Source organism: Oncorhynchus gorbuscha, linkage group LG05 (assembly GCF_021184085.1).
Source record: "Oncorhynchus gorbuscha isolate QuinsamMale2020 ecotype Even-year linkage group LG05, OgorEven_v1.0, whole genome shotgun sequence".
Classification (NCBI taxonomy): Eukaryota; Metazoa; Chordata; class Actinopteri; order Salmoniformes; family Salmonidae; genus Oncorhynchus; species Oncorhynchus gorbuscha.
In genome coordinates this window covers 60,081,459-60,101,549 of record NC_060177.1, presented here as the reverse complement: position 1 = coordinate 60,101,549, position 20,091 = coordinate 60,081,459, and the positions used below count along the sequence as shown (strand labels likewise).

Here is a 20,091-nt window from a genome sequence, read left to right as displayed (position 1 = left end):
TATCCGGGCTTGGGACCGGCAAAAGTGACCCAAAAGAGACACTGGCGGAGTTACTTAGTTGTTTATTATTATTATTATTATTATTATTTTACATTTACATCCCTCCTGAATGTAAACCAGGGCGGGATTAGTCAGCTGCGGCTTCCCGCATACGCGATTCATTTGCAGTCTAGACTGAAGGAGTGAACATCTGCTCTGACTGAAACTGGGAGGTACTGCTGCGCGAGGACTGGACCGCCTGTGAGTGCTTTGGGACGGGGTGGGGCCCACGGCAGCACCCGCTGCTCGTTGAGTAAAAACGATACGTGCTTTCATGTCAGAGTCTCCAAAAGTCTCTAATAACACCAGAAAAAGTATTTCAATCTTCTCAATGGAGCAGTGTGGATAAAGGTCAAATTTGCAGTACAGTAGCATATCCCACCCCTGCATTGAATTAGGTTCTCGGACCCATATCTCACACCTGCTCAGTGTAAACAAGTGTAATGGCAGGGTCGGTATCTTCTGCCAAGTTCATAGCCTAGAATAGATATATCATAGAAATCCAGTGAATATGAAGGGCGGCAGGTTGTGGTTAGAGGCGAGCCAGCAACCAAAGGTTTGCCAGTTCGATCCTGGGTCTGACAGGAAAAATCTGGTGGGAAGTGAGCTGGCAACTGGAGGGTTGCTGGTATCAAATCCTAGATGTCATTGCCTGCTGTTGTGCCATTGAGAAAGGCACTTAACAGCTCTCTGGGTGCCCATTGTGGCAGCCCCCCGCACCTCTCCGAAACCTGTATGTGTGTCTTTCAAGAGGTTTGGTTTAAAGTGGAACTCAAATTTTGGTTGGCAATTGACCAATAAATTGATCTTAATATTTGCAAGTTAAATTGTCATGGGCATTGGGATGCAAAGTGAAAGTTTGAAATCTTTGGTGTAAGATCCTGCCATGTATCATGTTGTTTATTTTCTTTGCAGTGTCTTCCACGGACTTCTGTTATAGTGACTGTGTACTATTGAAGTAAGTACGATATTTAATTTTTCAAGTCGTTTGATGCATTTAAAAATACCGCCATTATCTATTGCAGGTATATACTATACTACTCCCCCTCTCAGAGCCAGACAACCTGGCCAGACACATTTCTGACTTGTTTGCCGAAGGTTGGTGGGTTCTACTCTCCTATAAACTTGGATACAAGAATGAAAAGAGATGAAAATCTGGAATGTTTCACCTTTGAGGGCTATGACATTGCTCAAGCTGATCCAAGAAGCATTGCAAATACTCGAGATGGCATTTTAAATTGGGGGAGAATAAGTCATTTGTTATGGAATTTGAGTAGCTTTTTATAGCAGTAAAATCATTAGGTAGATAATGTACTGTGGTTATCCCTTTGATTATGTGTTTGATATAATGTGACTTATGCTTATAAACTTACCTATAGACTTATACAAACATACTGTACATACAGATGGTATTGCACGTAGCTAAGGAGATTATGTCCTGTAGAAATATCCGGTAGATAGTTTTTGTTTGCTAGGTGACACTAGTGTTTGTAGGTTGTTGTCCTCAGATCCTCAAAAAGTTCTACAGCTGCACCATCGAGAGAATCCGGTTGCATCACTGCCTGGTATGGCAACTGCTCAGACGACCGCAAGGCACTATAGAGGGTAGTGCGAACGGCACATCACTGGGGCCAAGCTTCCTGCCATCCAGGACCTTTATACCAGGCGGTGTCAGAGGAAGGCCTAAAAATGGCCAAAGACTCCAGCCACCCTAGTCCTAGACTGTTCTCTTTGCTACCACACAGCATGCGCTATGATGATGCTTTATTGCTGAATATAAAATGTGATAGGATGTATTGTGCCTACCCCTCATTAGGCTATATACTGTTAGATAACTCCAGATAAAAATGTGTTTCCTTTTTGCAGGTGCAGATTTACAGCATAGATTAACAGCAGAGTGGAATATCCATCACGGCAGTTTTCATTGACAGAGATTTTGTGTGTGTGTGTGAGTGTGAGTCGCTATAGCCATGGAATATTGTATTATACTATATTGAAGCACTTTGTTTGCAGTTGCAGTACACTGATAATGCTGATTTTGAGGCCATATCCAGTTAAATTCCTTCTGTCTCCCATCAAGGTCAGTAAAATGGCTGATTATGTATATTTATGTATGAAATGGGGGTGTAGAAGACAATTGCTGGAGAGCTTCCCTTTGTGACATGACAGGAGGCTGTAAAGCCAACAATGGTGCCTGCCTGATGAGATGTAGGGCGCAAATGTACAATATAAAGTCATTTTGAATGGTGTTTAACTTGATTAACCAATAGTTCTCATTGTGATTCATAAGTAAGTAGCTGTATTCAGAATCATAAACAACATTTGTTTGAAATCCCCTTTTATTATGACAAAAAGGTTAGGTGACTGCTTATAAAATTAGACTACAGAAAATAATCCTGCAGCAACAGGAAGTGTGAATTATTATGTGTATATTAATGGACAATTTTGTAGGGGTTAATACATTGAGGGAAAAGCCTTTTTAAATCTCCTGCAGGAATGTGCTGCTGCACAGGGTGATAAGATGAAGATCCTACATCTGTATGACTTTCCAGTTCCCTTTGTTTCTTTTTTTTCTTTAGCCTTTATTTAACCAGGTAGGCCAGTTAAGAACAAGTTCTCATTTACAACTGCGACCTGGCCAAGATAAAGCAAAGCAGTGCGACACAAACAACAACACAGAGTTAACCATGGGATAAACAAACGTACAGTCCAGCAACACAATAGAAAAATCTATGTACAGTGTGTGCAAATGTAGAAGATTAGGGAGGTAAGGCAGTAAATAGGCCATTGTGGTGAAATAATTACAATTCAGCATTAACACTGGAGTGAATAGATATGTAGAAGATAATGTGCAAGTAGAGATACTGGGGTGCAAAAGAGCAACAAAAAAAAACATTTTTTTTAAATCAATGTTTATTTCTTACGTGCGCCGAATACAACAGGTAAACATTACAGTGAAATGCTTACTTACAGGCTCTAACCAATAGTGCAAAAAAAGGTATTAGGTGAACAATAGGTAAGTAAAGAAATAAAACAACAGTAAAAAGACAGTGAAAAATAACAGTAGCAAGGCTATATACATTAGCGAGGCTACATACAGAAACCGGTTAGTTAGGCTGATTGAGGTAGTATGTAGATATGGTTAATGTAACTGCATATATGATGAACAGAGTAGCAGTAGCGTAAAAGAGGGGTTGGTGGGTGGCGGGACACAGTGCAGTATAGGGATGAGGTAGTTGGGTGTGCTATTTACAGATGGGCTGTGTACAGGTACAGTGATGGGTAAGCTGCTCTGACAGCTGATGCTTAAAGTTAGTGATGGAGATATAAGTCTCCAGCTTCAGTGATTTTTGCAATTCATTCCAGTCATTGGCAGCATAGAACTGGAAGAAAAGGCTGCCAAATAGGTGTTGGCTTTGGGGATGACCAGTGAAATATACCTGCTGGAGTGCGTGCTATGGTGACCAATGAGCTGAGATAAGGCGGGGCTTTACCTAGCAAAGACTTATAGATGACCTGGAGCCAGTGGGTTTGGCAACGAATATCTAGCGAGGGCCAGCCAACAAGAGCATACAGGTCGCAGTGGTGGGTAGTATATGGGGCTTTGGTGACAAAACAGATGGCACTGTGGTAGACTACATCCAATTTGCTGAGTAGAGTGTTGGAGGCTATTTTGGAAATGACATCGCCGAAGTCAAGGATCGGTAGGATAGTCAGTTTTACGAGGGTATGTTTAGCAGCATGAGTGAAGGAGGCTTTGTTGCAAAATAGGAAGCTGATTCTAGATTTAATTTTGGAATGGAGATGCTTATTTTGAGTCAGGAAGGAGAGTTTAGTCTTTATTTTATACCTTTATTTAACTAAACAAGTCAGTTAAGAACAAATTCTTTTTTTCAATGACGGCCTAGGAACAGTGGGTTAACTGCCTGTTCAGGGGCAGAATGACAGATTTGTACCTTGTCAGCTCAGGGGTTTGAACACCTAGGTATTTGTAGTTGTCCACATATTCTAAGTCAGAACCGTCCAGAGTAGTAATGCTAGGCGGGCAGGCGGGAGCGGGCAGCAATCGGTTGAAAAGCATGCATTTAGTTTTACTTGCATTTAAGAGCAGTTGGAGGCCACAGAAGGAGTATTGTAGGGCATTGACGCTCGTTTGGTGGTTTGTTAACACAGTGTCCAAAGAAGGGCCAGATGTATACAGAATGGTGTCGTCTGCGTAGAGGTGGATCAGAGAATCACCAGCAGCAAGAGCGACATCATTGATATATACAGAGAAAAGAGTCGGCCCGAGAATTGAACCCTGTGGCACCCACATAGAGACTGCCAGAGGTCTGGACAACAGGCTCTCTGATTTGACACACTGAACTCTATCTGAGAAGTAGCTGGTGAGCCAGGCGAGGCAGTCATTTGATAAACCAAGGCTATTGAGTCTGCCGATAAGAATGCGGTGATTGACAGAGTCGAAAGCCTTGGCCAGGTCAATGAAGACGGCGGCACAGTACTGTCTTTTATCGATGGCGGTTATGATATCGTTTATATCGTAATTGGTCCTTCAGTCCTTTACCCCTGATGAACCTTCTACCTAAAAACAACCTGACTCAATTGATCAATATCTCTGAGGTGTGACGCCCCCTTGTGCTACAATTGTTGATTGGTCTGTGTTTGAAGTAGCCATTGTCATCTCTCGTGATCAGGTATTTGTATAAATGTATTTAAACAATCAACATACACAACATCATTTACAATACCCCTGCAATTCACAGCACCTGTTAATCACTTATAGATTGCATCAGTCATTTCATGCTGTCAAATGAACCTTTATTGATTTATGTTCGTCTTTATTAAATGTTTCTTGTTGTAGTACAATATGTTCACCACAGCCCTACGACCTGGTTATCCAGTGCCATCCCCTCATTTGTACCTCTTTTTTTCCGTCTGACATCTGTTGCAGCCTAAAAACTCCCATCAGACAAGTATGTTCAGTTGTTACTCAAAGTTCTAAATGTGACGTGTAGCTGCGCTTGAACACAAGGATGCAAAGCAGTTAGTGAGCAACGGGTATTATTGCTGTTTATTGTTCACCTTGTGAAGTGTATTGTTCTAATGATATTGAAGTGTTACAGTCTTATTCGACTCATTTTGAGGGCAACCCAGACCCCTGAGGAATTCACATCCAGTTCTCTAGTCTCACTCAATTATACAGATATTTCATTTTGTCATTTACATTTTTGTCATTTAGCAGACACTCTCATCCAAATCAAATCACATTTTATTGGTCACATACAGGTGTTTAGTAGATGTTATTGTGGTTCTAGCGAAATGCTTGTGTTTCTAGCGCCGACAGTGCAATAATGACAAGTAACAAGTAATATCTAACAATTTCACAACATTACACAATACACAGAAATCTAAGTAAAGGAATGGAATGAAGAATATATATGCCACTGACGAGCAATGTCAGTGGCATAGACTAAGATACAGTAGAATAGGATAGAATACAGTATAAACACATATGAGATGAGTAATGCAAGATATGTAAACCTGGAGGCCAGGTAGTTTGCCGACCGCAACACCCTACAGGAGCAATTAGGGTTAAGTGCCTTGCTCAAGGGCACATCGACACATTGTTCACCTCATCGGCTTGGGATTCAAACCAATGACCTTTCGGTTACTGGCCCAATGTTCTTAACCGCTAGGCTACCTGCCGCCCATTATTTAACATTCTGTATCCCTTTTTAAAGTTACATTTCACTGTATCCTTCGCAGCACACACAAATGACAATAATACAATTGTTTACTGTAATCTTGAGCATGGTTCTCTGGAGGCTCTAGACTAGAGAAAAGTTTTCAGTGTGATTTGTGAAGCATATTGTAAATATCAGCTGTGATCCTAGAGCAGAAATGTTTTATCTTTCCATACAATCATATACCATGTGAACTATTTCTATGATTGAAAAATGGGTTTTTGAAACAAAGTAATTAGAAATTCACCCCATTTCTATTAGCTTATTCTAAGTTGTTGCAGCCATTTTCAGGAGGTACCGCTTAAAACAAGTTAAGAATTAGAAATCAAATAGACTGAAAATATTAACAGATCTAACATAGCCATATAGTTAATATGGAACAAAAGTAAACGTATTTCACTTAATGTAAAAAATATCATGTAAACAACAGCATCCCACCTGATTTTGAGCATTCAACTCAGCATGTCTGTGTGGCTGGCTGCACTGACTTCAGATAAGGCATTTTATGAGAAGGTAACATGTAGCCTATGACAACTCCCCAAATTCCTTTTGGGTCAATCTATTATCTCTGTGTCAGCAATTACATTTTATCCAATTCAATGCAACTGTGTGAGTTTCCTGTCTGAGCTTTGGTGCGGAGAGGCTTTTTGCAATTGAGACGTGGGGGGCAGCTAGGTAGCAGAGGTCCACAGGACTGATGGTACTTGGGGCTCCGAAAAGTGAGAACATGGAAGTGTTGATCCTTGAAGCGAGGCAGAGAACTGTTATCCCTCGAGGAGCTCAAGGTCTCTGATTTAGAGCGAGGCCCGAGGACGATAGGGGGACATGTCTTCGGGGTGAGAGTTGTCATGGTTCGGCTCAGAACTCTGGTCTTACCAGAGCCCAGTAAGGGTGCTGCTGGAGACTTCTTCTTCTTCTCAAGACTCCTGGTCTCTGGCTGCTCTGCTTGATACATCCGCTGGAGTATATTGTGGGAGTATGTTTGCCTGTTCGGCACCTTGGACTCAAGACTCTTCAGAGCCTGGTCTGTGTAGGCTTGCATTTCTATCTGCAGTTGGGTGATCTGCTCTTTAAACTCATCCCTCAGTGCCTCATTACTGGCCTCCAGCTCATGTTGAAAAACCGCTATAAGCTCCTCCCTTTTGACATCCATCTCACCGGTACGCTTGTCTTCCAAAATCTCTGCACCTGCTTTCTCTGTGTTTTCTGGGCCGTTCACCTTTGCCATCTCCAGCTCTCTGCTTTTGACCATCTGAACGAGTTCCAGAATGCCATTCCTTGGGACGTTCATGCCCACCTGTGATTTGACTTGCTTGCGCACCTGCTGGAAAACAGACTGCATCTTTGCTTGAGTTGTCCTCTCTGCAGGGATGCGGTCCTCCGCGCTTTCGTCACTGAGACTGACAGAATTAATCAGGAGAGAGATGGGTTGAGAAATGTCCACTGCTTTGTCAAGAGACTCTTCTCCATCCTGTTCTCCTGGTGTCCCTGCATCCAGTTGCTGTGGTGGTTTATATAAAGATAACTCACTCATTGTTATTCCTCAACTTTCTGCTTGGTCCGTGCTGCTGTATTGTTCTTCCGCACTGAGTAGTGATCTGTAAACTCAGTGACTATACACTGTTCTGTAAGCCCTGCGACTAGGAGGGTCTTAATTGCCCGAGGTGTTGCTTATTTCCCCTAAGGGTGCTATTTGTCATGGGAATACACTGCAATCTGCCTCATATTCAGTTATATGAATAGTTCTTACTTACCGTTTTCACAGGCCTTTGTGTTTAAAGTGTACAATCACTTTTGTATTTTCTAATAGTTTGGATACATTAGGCTCAGTGGTAATAACAGCATTTGTAACACCTATATGATGAACTATTCTCTGTCTCATGTAACTATTTCATGCCCCGCTTGTCTAACTCTGGTTTTTGTAAATGGCCCAAGCCAATTATCCCAGGCTATCAAACTGACGTAAGTATTTGTTTTTACTAAGCTGCCTGAATTGAACATATTTGGATGATGTATTTGTATTGTGTTGTTATACATCAATTGTGAATTAGACAATAATGTAATGGTTGTGCCTTTTCTGGATCAGTTAAGTTACACCATTGAATTAGCAGAAATCAGTAGGCCTCATGTCAAGACCATGAATAATCATACTTTCTTTTAATATACAGAATGTAAAGATCAACCGTCTACCACTCCAACATCACACTGTTGTGTAAGCAGCACCGTCTTCATTTACTGTCTCTAATTGCGTCTCTTGACAGCAAAAAGCCCCCTGGTAACAGAGATAAACAAAACCCATCGGGGACAGTTGCTGAAGGTGTCAAATGCTCATTACTGTGACATTGCACTTTCATTTGTCTGTGGTGCTAAAAGAGAATTGATAGAACAATATCTGTTCTACAAACAGTATCTGTGTTTTACAGAATTTCTGCGTATATATTGTTACACCAGAGAGCGTTCATGTGATAGTCTTGCATGGTAACGTGTCACTTATGAATACAGGGGGTCAGTCAGTGTAAAGACTGACCCCTGTTTGAGGGAAATTACAGGGTTATGAAATGCATTGCTTTCGTTGATTGACTTCATCTTATTCACTCCCATTGGAACATAAGGACACACACACACACACACACACACACACACACATCTAATGATCACGTTGACAAGATACAACCTATTGTTGTGTTGATGCTGTTGAGGCTGTCAAACTTAAGCCGCTCAAAATCCAAGAAGCAAATAATAGCTCGAGAGGTGTCTCTTTCTGCAGTACAATCTGTCAAAGATCTTCTTCTTTAGGAATAATTAGCTTTTCGGCAGCCTTTCTGTTCCATTTCCACACTAGGGATACATGCTTTCCTCATTTATGCAGGAATATAACCAATTTGTGGACATCACTTTCTTAAGACACAGACTACTAGTTCAATTGAGGAAATGAGCTCTAGTGTAGTAGTGTATCATATTCACTACTATGTAAATCAGTTGGGAGGGCTGTCAATATTGTCACATTGGGCAAAAGTACATCAGGCAACATTGTCATTCACACACAACAATAGATCAATTGAAAACGTCGGGAATAACCATGTTCATACAAACGTTGGTGATAAAGGATTTGTAAAGAATGATACAGGGGGTATAAAACATTGTCATTAACAGATGACTAATTATGAAGAGGGAGGGGTAGGGGAGACTATTGAGGCCTACCGACCGCTCCATACATATGTCCAAATAAACAGCCAATAGGAAACCTGTACGAGCGTACCTCCTCTCGAGACTAAATACAAACACATGGCCTGAATAGAAAATATTGTGAGTGCATTTTCTGTCTTTGCATAGTTTCATTTTAAAAATAAATAACAATTTCGTTTTTAATACAACTTTTTCCGGTATTTGAGAAGAGAAGGTAAGTGCATTTTCTTCGCATATCACTTTTTGTTATATGTGATGTATGCACCTAATTTATGTGATGCACCTAAGATAAACTTCAAGTATGAAATGTATTCCAAGCGTAGAGTCAAGCGTACCATTACTTGTATTTTTTTAAACATATATATTGGGAAGAGAAATTATTGCGTAACCCCTCTTTCGCTCTCTATATCTCCGCATACTTCCGTGTACTCCTCCTCGAACAGCGGCAGGGCGTGGAACTTCATTCTGAACGTTTAAATGCTTGCCTTTATTGTAATGAGTTTATTTTCAAGCAGTTGAAAGCCGAAGGGTACAAGATGGTAAGATAAAATATATATTCATTCGAAAATTGTTACATTTGTATCATTTAGATACATTTGTCAGTTGTGATTTGTCAGTTGTTATTTAATTTAGAATTACTATTTCACATTCCAAGATGTATCAGTCCTTGGAATGATGATCTTAAACGTTATGCTGATGTGTAATGTTTTGTATCTATTTAGACTACCTACACAGACAGAGGTGAACATGTAAGTCCTTCAATTAATACTCTTTGTGAATAGATATTTTATGGATATGTATTTTAACTAGTTCAAAGTATGATTTAAAAAATGTAACTAGACTACCAATATGTTTAAATATGCATAATCGTTCTCTTACATTTAATATTTTCTAAATGCTGTCACATACCAGTATTAAATTGTTCTGGTTTTGTTTGAAGCACGACCATGGCAAGTTCATCTGTTTCGACCACATCACATTCTGGGTTGGAAATGCCAAACAGGTATGAAGCTCATATGCTGATTTGAAATTGTTTTGCATGTTGTTACATTTTTCCTGAACATTCTCAAAGTTAGAGGACTATTCACTGAGGGGGATGGCTATTGGCTCTTTTAAGGGGTGGAGGGACAATAGGCATGAAACCTCAGAGTAGACCTCATCATCCTCTAATTTGATCCAGATGCTTTCCCACTCCATCACCAAGGGGTGGCGCTCCCAGCACACCAGTCCTTTACAGTAACAACAACACACTATAGAAATTGTGTTAAGGTTTTGTGCCTAAACAGTAAATGTACAAGTGTTTGGTTGTGAGTGCCAATGGTGTTTTTCTTCTGTTTCAACAGGCTGCATCTTACTATTGTAACAAGCTTGGATTTGAACCGTTGGCCTACCAGGGTTTAGAGACAGGCTGCCGTGATGTGGTGTCTCATGTGGTCAAACAAGGCAAGGTGAGCAGAGCATTGCAGCATATCCTGAATTAATTATGGCACATGTTAATACTAGATCGTAACTTGTTACAAGTGATGGAAGGTCCTTGGTTGTCTATCATGTAACTGTTGGGCTTTTTGTCTTTCTCAGATTATGTATGTATTCGCTTCCGCCCTCAATCCTGGAAACAAAGGTCCGGTATGACAAAAACGTCACCGTTCATATGGTTAAATATTATGAGATTGGTTGTCACTGACTAGTGTGCTACTTCACTCACTTTGATTTTAATATACTGCACTTTTGTCCATCTCCCTTATTCAGAAATGGGGGAGCATTTGGTGAAGCATGGGGATGGCGCCAGGGACATTGCATTCACTGTGGAGAACTGTGATTACCTTGTGCAGGTATCAAAGCATGCTTGCTATTTAATCCAAAATGTCAGCTTTTTCTGGAATGAGGAGAATGCTTCTTTCCTAATGAGATGGGTTGAAAATATTATTAAGGATTGCAATCTTTTTCTTGGATTTATTGAAAAGACGCATAGCTATAGGATAATTATTTTAATCTTCCTGGATCTTTATCACATGTGCATATGTTTATCTGTCTATTATACTCTTTAGAAAGCCAGAGAGCGTGGTGCCATCATAGTGAAAGAGCCGTATGTATTGGAGGACCATTATGGCAGGGTTAAGCTAGCTGTTCTCCAGACGGTAAGTCAGTCAACATCTGCTGAAACTGAGCAGAGGAAAGTAGATTTACAGTATGCTCTAGATTTGGGATTTTCTCTTATATCACTATAGTATGGGGACACAACACACACATTTGTGGAGAGGACAGCCTACAAAGGGCTTTTCCTCCCAGGGTTCCATCCTCCTCTCCACCGGGACCCCTTGTTGGCCAAGCTGTGAGTATGAGCAATTTTACCTGGTGTTGAAATGAGCTTTTATAGATCATTGTAAACGAGACAGACTGTTTCGGTTAAGCAGTTGGCATCACTGTGAAGCCTTATCTAACATTACAGACCCAGTGGATTACTGAACTTCATTGACCATGTTGTGGGGAACCAGCCGGATGATGAAATGGTGCCTGTGGTGGAATGGTAAGGCATTGTCTAGGTCTAGATTAGATTTAGCAGATGGTGTTATCCAGAGTGACTTACAGGAGCAATTAGGGTTCAGTGCCTTGCTCCAGGACACATCAACAGATTTTTCACCCAGTCATGGATTTGTACCAGTGACCTTTCGGTTACTTGCCCAACGCACTTAAACGCTAGGCTACCTGCTGCCCTGCTATTACACATCCTGGACTGTACATTTTGTTCCAGACAAAAACATCCATGGATATCAGTTTCCTTCTCGAAAAAAAACTACCACACACTAATCGCAATATAAAAAAACAGCAGTCTAATAGACAACATTTTAGGGTTCATTTGACATTCTCTAGAATGTTTTCCATCCAATGCAAGTAAAGCCAAGTTGACTGCTCTTCACGTTTCTCCATACAGCAGTGGTTTGGTTGGTGGATAGATGGGTGGATGGGGACGTGTCTGTAGTACGTAACCCAGGCTGTTTGGCATAGGTCAGAGACTAATATTACTTAGCTGTTTTTGAGCTGGGTCCCAGGGGCTCCCCACATCTGGAGTCAATTAGAGGTCCACCATGTAGCTCTGAGATGAAAAACAGGGATGGGTTTGATCTCTAAAGGGAAGGCCCAAGGATTAGGGCCTTGGGATAGATATAGTGTAGTCTCTCACCTATCCATTCAACACACAAAGATTCCTGAGTAGTAGGTTCTGTTTCCATAGGTACCAGAAGAACCTGCTCTTCCACCGGTTCTGGTCGGTGGATGACAAGCAGCTGCAGACAGATTTCAGTGCACTGCGCTCCATCGTTGTGGCCAATTATGAAGAGACAGTGAAGATGCCCATTAATGAGCCAGCCATGGGAAAACGCAAGTCCCAGATCCAGGCAAGTCATATGCCTTGTTATTCAATATATAATATGTTAAGTATGTCAAGAGGTATTTACTTATGTAACAAAGACATACAAATGTCCTCCATAGACATATATTTCGTACTGTACCTTTAAGAAACGTAGCATTACAAAAAAGTCAAGTGTAGAGCTTGTACCTTGCTAAACTCACTGGATTCAACAGGAGTATGTGGAATACTACGGTGGCCCAGGTGTCCAGCACATCGCCATGAACACATCAGACATCATCACTGCAGTAAGTATTTTCACAAATAATGGCTAAGCTCAACCTGGTCACTATAAAATACACATCAATGGAAGATGAAAGCTTGGTGTGGTTAGTGTATTCTCCTTGTTGTAGATCCGTAACCTGAAGGAGCGTGGCATGGAGTTCATGTGTGTGCCAGACACCTACTACCAGCTGCTGAGAAAGAATCTCAAACACTCCCAAGTCAGGATCACTGAAGACCTGGCCATTCTGGAGGTCAGAGACACAACTTTCCCTGCTGTTTGAATACATTTTCCAATTATTTATTATATTTAATTTATCCAAATACCTGATAGTTAAATGCATAAGGATGGCAATTACAATCAGTTAATTTGAAGTTCCATGCTCGGTTCTTAGCTTTTCAGCCTGATAAGCACTTTTATGTCCTGTTGCTTTGACAGGAGCTGAAGATCTTAGTGGATTTTGATGACAGTGGCTACCTGCTCCAGATCTTCACCAAGCCTGTTCAGGACCGTCCCACGGTGTTTCTGGAGGTCATTCAGAGACACAACCATCAGGTGAGAGTAGCATGAAATATCATAGAGCATTACAAATGAAACGATATGAAACCATTATGATTTTAAGAATATGAGCTTTCTTAGTTTATTGAAAAATATTTGCAGTATGTAGTGATGATAAAGGTGGATGTGCAGCTCTACATTTAGACTGAAAATGGTGTAAAAACATGTCTTTGTACTCTTCCAAGGGCTTTGGTGCAGGCAACTTCAAGGCTCTTTTCGAAGCCATCGAGGCAGACCAGAATGCTAGAGGGAACTTGACTATCCTGACCCCTAATGGTGTGTCTAACCATATTTGAGCTTGCAAATAATTTGTTCAATGATTTATTGGAGAGCTGTATCTACACACTATATATAAATGGAATTATGATTGACAGCGCTTGTGGAGTCAAACGTAAGGAACGATTGTTCATTATTAGAATAATACTGTGATGCTGTAAAAAGAACATACTAAATCATTTTGACTTCAAGCCAAATTGTTATATTTGTTTTTGTGACTGATCAGAATCAGATATGTTGATGTACAATACGAGCAGACATCATTATACAATTTGAGCCAGCTATATAATTTTGCATTAACTGGCTTTTTAATTTTTTTAAAAATGTGACCTGACTCTGTAGTCTTAGCTTTATATTGTCTTATTTGCTTTATTTCTGAAAAAATAACAACAAATAAACCACAACCTAACCAGGAGGGAGGTAATAAACTACCATTCAAAATAATGCATAGTAACACACAAATGTCAGTTATTTGTATCCTTTCACTTCAAACTGTTACTTTTAGCATTCCTATTTAAGAGCATGTAATAAAACAATTGATTTGCATTGAGACTCCATCATTCACAGTGTTTGTTTGTATTTGAGAGTGAACTTATCAAAAATATGTAACAAATCAATTCTAAATATACAGTTCCACTCTGTCTTAAAAATAAATACCTGAGAAAACAATTACCATAAGAACCCAGTAAAAGGCTTGACACAAACCGAATACATCGCCATTAGCTCTCATGTACACATAACTCATCATGTACATATTTGCACAACAAACCATCTCTCCAGGTCAAGGTATTTTCATACCCCACCCTGTCCTTTGAAATGCTAAAGGAGAGGAACACAGGGCCCGCCCCAGGTGTGTGGTTATGTCAGGTACTGTTTAAAATGATTAAATCGCTTGTTATAGCGCCACCATGTGGTCAATTGGCATGCCATTCCATGAGAGGGTGTGGCCTTTGGCCCCTTACCATCATGCAAGGTTGCAACCTCCTAGGCCTTACCATCTCATGGGAATAGGCTTTCTTTTGCTGCTTGAACCCCTAATAACAGTTGTGACCCCATTAGTGTATCAATTTCCCACCCCAGCGACAGTATGTTAATAACAGCTCTGTATTAAAGGACATGCCAGGCGGTGTCAGAGGTGGGCCGAAAAGGTTGTCGAGGACTCCGGCCACCCTGGTCGTGGATTGTTGTCTCTGCTAACGCACGGCAAGCGGTACCGGAGGGCCAAGTCCAAGAGGCTTCTGAGCAGCTTCTACCCCCAAGCCATAAGACTACTGAACATCTAATAAAATGGCAACCCAGACTACTTGCACCCCCCCACACTCTCTTTTACGCTGCTACTATTCTCTGTTTATTATCTATGCATAGTCACTTTAACTCTACCTACATGTACATATTACCTCAACTAACCAGTGCCCCCGCACATTGACTGTATCGGTGCCCCCTGTATATAGCCTCACTATTGTTATTCTACTGCTGCTCTTTAGTTATTTGTTACTTGATTTTTTTTATATATTTGTTTTTTAACTGCATTGTTTGTTAAGGGCTTAAGAGTAAGCAGTTCACTGTACGGTTGTACCTGTGGTATCCGGGGCATGTGACAAATAGCATTTTAGTTGATTTGATGTGTTATGGCGGGGGACCCAGAGAGTGTCACTGAGCCAGCTGAAGCCATTGTCTTGCTGCAGCAACCTATCATAGGTGACATGCAGCTCCTTGGCGTCCCCCTCACCCAGGCCATCCCTCCAGACACTGTGGAGGACATCCAACTCCTCATGGTGAGAACGATGACAGAGGCAGGGACTGACTGAGGAGACAGGGGAGGGTGTGGCTCTCTGCAGTGACCTCATCCTTTGCAATCGCCTCATTTTTTATTCATTTTTTTATTTCACCTTTATTTAACCAGGTAGGCTAGTTGAGAACAAGTTCTCATTTACAACTGTGACCTAGCCAAGATAAAGCAAAGCAGTGTGACACAAACAACAACACAGAGTTACACATGGAATAACAAACATACAGTCAATAAAACAATAGAAAAGTCTATATACAGTGTGTGGAAATGAGTAAGGATAAGGGAGGTAAGGCAATGAACAGGCCATAGTGGCTAAATAATTACAATATAGCAATTAAACATTGGAGTGATACATGTGCAGAAGATGAGTGTGCAAGTAGAGATACTGGGGTGCAAGGCAGCAAAATAAATAAAATAACAGTATGGGGATGAGGTGGTGGGATGGGCTATAGATCACTGCACCTGTACATAGCCCATCTGTAAACAGCCCATCTATCTACCTACCTCATCCCCATACCGGTATGTATTTATTTTGCTCCTTTGCACCCCAGTATCTCTACCTGCACATTCATCTTCTGCCAATCTACACATCCAGTGTTTAATTGCTATATTGTAATTACTTCGCCACCATGGCCTATTTATTTCCTTAACTTACCTCATTTGCACTCACTGTATATAGACTTTTTGTTTTCTTTTGTTCTACTGTATTATTGACTGTATGTTTTGTTTATTCCATGTGTAACTCTGTGTTGTTGTATGTGTCGAATTGCTACGCTTTATCTTGGCCACGTGACGGTGACGGTCTGTGGAAAAGGTTCTACATGAAACCCCCAAAGAGTACTTTTTGAAATTATTTTGGATAATTTTACCCCTTTGTCTCCCAAATTTTGTGATATCTAATTGGTTGTTACAGTCTTGTCCCATTGCTGCATCTCCCGTACAGACTCGGGAGAGGCGATGGTTGAGAGCCATGAGAAAATAGCCCTGCCAAGCCGCACTGCTCGCTTAACCTGTAAACCAGCCGCACCAATGGGTCGGAGGAAACACTGTACAACTGACGAACACAGTCAGCTTGCAGGTGCCCGGCCCGCCACAAGGAGTCGCTAGAGCGCGATGGGACAAGAAATTCCAGACCGGCCAAACCCTCCCCTAACCCAGACAATTCTCCCGGCCGGCTGTGACACCGTCTGGGATCGAACCCAGGGTTGTAGTGATGCCTCAAGCACTGTGAAGCAATGCCACAGACCGCTGTGCCACTTGGGAGGCCTAACCCCAAAGAGTTCTACCTGAATCCAAAAGAGTTCTCCTCTGGGGACAGCCGCATAACTATTTTAGGTTCTAGATAGCACCTTTTTTTCTAAAGCGCTATCTAGGGGGAATTTCCTGTGTTCTCTTGGTCGGGATTAAGTCCCTCCCGGGTGTCCGTGGGGTCTAGGGAGCGGGAAGGATATCAAACATTTCTGCAGCATTGAAGGTCCCCAAGAACACAGAGGAACTCTGGAGCTTTGTAAAAGCGAGCATCGGGTTCTTGGTCACCTCCTTGACTAAGGCCCTTCTCCCCGATTGCTCAGTTTGGCCGGGCGACCAGCTCTATGACGAGGTGGTTCCAAACGTCTTCCATTTAAGATTGATGGAGGCTACTGTGTTCTTGGGAACCTTCAATGTTTTGGTAGCCTTCCCCAGATCTGTCAACTGTGGAACCTTATATAGACCAGTGTGTGCCTTTCCAAATCATGTCCAATCAATTGAATTTACCACAGGTGGACTCCAGTCAAGGATGATCAATGGAAACAGGATGCACCTAAGCTCAATTTCGAGTCTCATAGCAAAGTGTCTGAATACTTATGTACGTAAGGTATTTCTGTTTTATTTTTAATAAATGTGCAACAAAAAATATATGTTTTCACTTTGTAATTGTGGAGTATTGTGTGTAGATTGATGAGGAAAACATTTTATATAATACATTTTAGAACAAGAGTTACGTAACAAAATGTGGAAAAAAGGAAGGGAACTGGAATACTTTCCGAATGCACTGTACCTTGTCAATTATTAACTCCCATCAGTCAGTCCCTGCAGAGGATTGGTGTCCTGAATGTAGAGACACCATATGTGTATTAAACAATGTCTCTTTTTTCATAAACACAAGATTGAATTCTCTGTTGGAAAAATACTAATGAACATAGTAGTAGAGATGTATCATTTGCAGACTCTCAGTTTTGGAGGGTGTGCTCATCACTGCCCACTGGCAATGTCCAAGAGCTGTAAAGTCCACCAACAAGGAGCCGGAAGTACAACATTTTGTTTTCTCCTGAGCATAATAGTCAGATGGAGCAACCTCCTGGTGAATAAACACTCTAGGGTTCCCGTAATGTAGGAGACATAAAAAGTCAAATAAAAATCCTAAATCCTAATCTTTTATCACATTTATTTAGTAGTTACCAATCAATCAAATGTATTTATGAAGCCCTTTTTACACCAGCAGATGTCACAAAGTGTTAGGTATGCATAACTGGCTGTAAGGGAGTCAGACGCAGAAGAGTAGAAGTTGGAGAGCCAAAGGAGCCTTTTATTTCGGCGAACAAAACACACGGCACTAAGAACACTAAACACAATATGGGTTGACATAACCCAGCGCAAACCAGTCTAGCGTGCACATACACGAAACAACAAACAATTCCACACACAGACATGGGGGGGAACAGAGGGTTATATACATGTCTAATGCTGAGGGAATTCAAACCAGGTGTGGAAGACAAGACAAGACAAAATGGCAAAATGAAAGGTGGATCGGCGATGGCTAGAAAGCCGGTGACGCCCGAACAAGGAGAGGCACCGACTTCAGCGGAAGTCGTGACAGTACCACCCCTCCCACCTTGAAGCGCAGCTGCAGCAGCGCGCCGACACCAGCCTCGGGGACCACCCAGAGGGCGAGGTGCAGGGAGGTCCGGATGGAGACGGTGGAACTCCTCCCAACACGTCCTCCACCGGAACCCAGCATATCTCCTCCGGACCGTACCCCTCCCACTCTACAAGGTACTGAAGGTCCCCGCACCTCAGACTCCTGGAGTGGGCCAGCCACCACCGGCCTGAAGAGAGACGCATGGAATGAGGGGTTAATACGGTAATTGGGGGGGGGACCTGTAACACACCTCGTTCAGTCTCCTCAGGACTTTGAAAGGCCCCACAAACCGTGGACCCAGAATCCAGCAGGGCAGGCGGAGGGGCAGGTCTCGGTCGAGAGCCAGACTCGGTCCCCTGGTGCGAACACCGGGGCCTCACTGCGGTGACGGTCTGCACTGACTTTCTGGTGCAGCACGGCGCACTGAAGGTGAACATGGGCGGCGTCCCATGTCTCCTCAGCGAGCCGGAACCAGTCGTCCACCGCAGGAGCTTCAGTCTGACTCTGATGCCAAGGAGCCAGAACCGGTTGGTACCCCAGTACGCACTGGAAGGGGGAGAGGTTAGTGGAGGAGTGGCGAAGCGAGTTCTGGGCCATCTCTGCCCAGGTCATGAACGCCGCCCACTCTCTTGGCCCGTCCTGGCAATAAGACCACAGAAACCTACCCACATCCTGGTTAACTCTCTCCACTTGCCCGTTACTCTCAGGGTGAAAACCATGAACGCCCTCCAGACCCTCAAAGTGAACTGGGGACCCAGATCAGACACTATGTCCTCAGGCACCCCGTAGTGCCGGAAGACGTGCGTTAACAAGGCCTCCGCAGTCTGTAGGGCCGTAGGGAGACCGGGCAGAGGAAGGAGACGGCAGGACTTAAAGAAACCACAACAACCAGGATCAGGATGGGTGTGAAGAATCCGGATGTGGAGGTCCTAGGCTGGCGTGGTTACACATGGTTTGCAGTTATGAGGCCGGTTGGACATACTGCCAAATTCTCTAAAACGATGTTAGAGGTGGCTTATCGTAGAAAAATTAACATTACATTCTCTGGCAACAGCTCTGGTGGACATTCCTCAATTCAGCATGCCAATTGCATGCTCACTCAAAACTCTGTGGCAATGTGTTGTGTGACAAAACTGCACATTTTAGAGTGGCCTTTTATTGTCCCCAGCACAAGGTACACCAGAAATGCTCACTAACAGGGATTTTAAACAAATTTGTGCAAAACATTTGAGAGAAATAAGCTTTTTGTTCTCATGGAACATTTCTGGGATCTTTTATTTCAGCTCATGAAACACGGGACCAACACTTTACATGTTGCAATAATAATTTTGTTTGTGTATTTTCTAATTGCCCGAGATTGACATAGCCTATTTATTGTGGTGTTGAAAACGAAGGGCCCAGAGTCGGTATGCTTTGTTTGTGTGGTTTGTGTGGTGCATTGGCATAGAAACCTGTTGGTGGAAAATTTGTTGCAATTATTTTATATAATTAGAAATATGGCCTCAAAATGTTGGAAATCGGATTTCCCCCTAGCTGATCATTGTCTGCAGCCGGCTCTGATCTGTAGTAAAACAGACAGGGAGAGTGAGTTTGTCTGTGGTGGTCGGCGAACCCTCAACCTTCTGGCCTGTAGCCTCATGTGGCATCAACTGTGCCACAAAAGCATGCTGAAGTGCCAAAGTCGATGTCCACGTTTATAAACACTGGGTCTGTACAGTTATTTATGTGTGGTCTTAAACATTATTTTGAGTTAATTCTTTGAGGGGGAGGGTGTTCCATTTATTTTACAGTACAAGGGGAGGGTCATGTGAACATATTTTTAACAGTGTGGAGGCGGGGTAATTTTCGATCTGTCCCTTACCTGGCTGGTCTTGACCATTCCCATATCTACTACCTCAGTTGAAAAAACATTCTCCATCCTGAAACATATTAGGACCGACTGTCAGCCTTGGCTTTGACCTCAATTGAGAA

The 20,091-nt window shown here is 42.3% G+C and overlaps 1 protein-coding gene across 2 annotated transcripts; it reads left to right on the top strand.

Annotated features, from left to right (window-relative positions):
* Positions 1-8,912: 8,912 nt before the first annotated feature.
* LOC124036221 (4-hydroxyphenylpyruvate dioxygenase-like) lies at positions 8,913-13,978 on the top strand. Of its 2 annotated transcripts, XM_046350501.1 has the most exons (15): positions 8,913-9,183; positions 9,413-9,508; positions 9,692-9,718; positions 9,910-9,972; positions 10,313-10,417; positions 10,548-10,590; positions 10,719-10,801; positions 11,018-11,107; positions 11,198-11,301; positions 11,419-11,496; positions 12,202-12,364; positions 12,552-12,623; positions 12,729-12,851; positions 13,037-13,153; positions 13,342-13,978. In XM_046350501.1, exons 2-15 carry the CDS (start codon positions 9,506-9,508, stop codon positions 13,450-13,452), a joined length of 1,182 nt encoding a protein of 393 aa, XP_046206457.1. In that variant the 5' UTR covers positions 8,913-9,183; positions 9,413-9,505; the 3' UTR covers positions 13,453-13,978. The 2 variants fall into 2 exon arrangements, with proteins under 2 accessions (XP_046206457.1, XP_046206456.1); XM_046350500.1 differs by having other exon boundaries at positions 8,913-9,508.
* Positions 13,979-20,091: the final 6,113 nt, after the last annotated feature.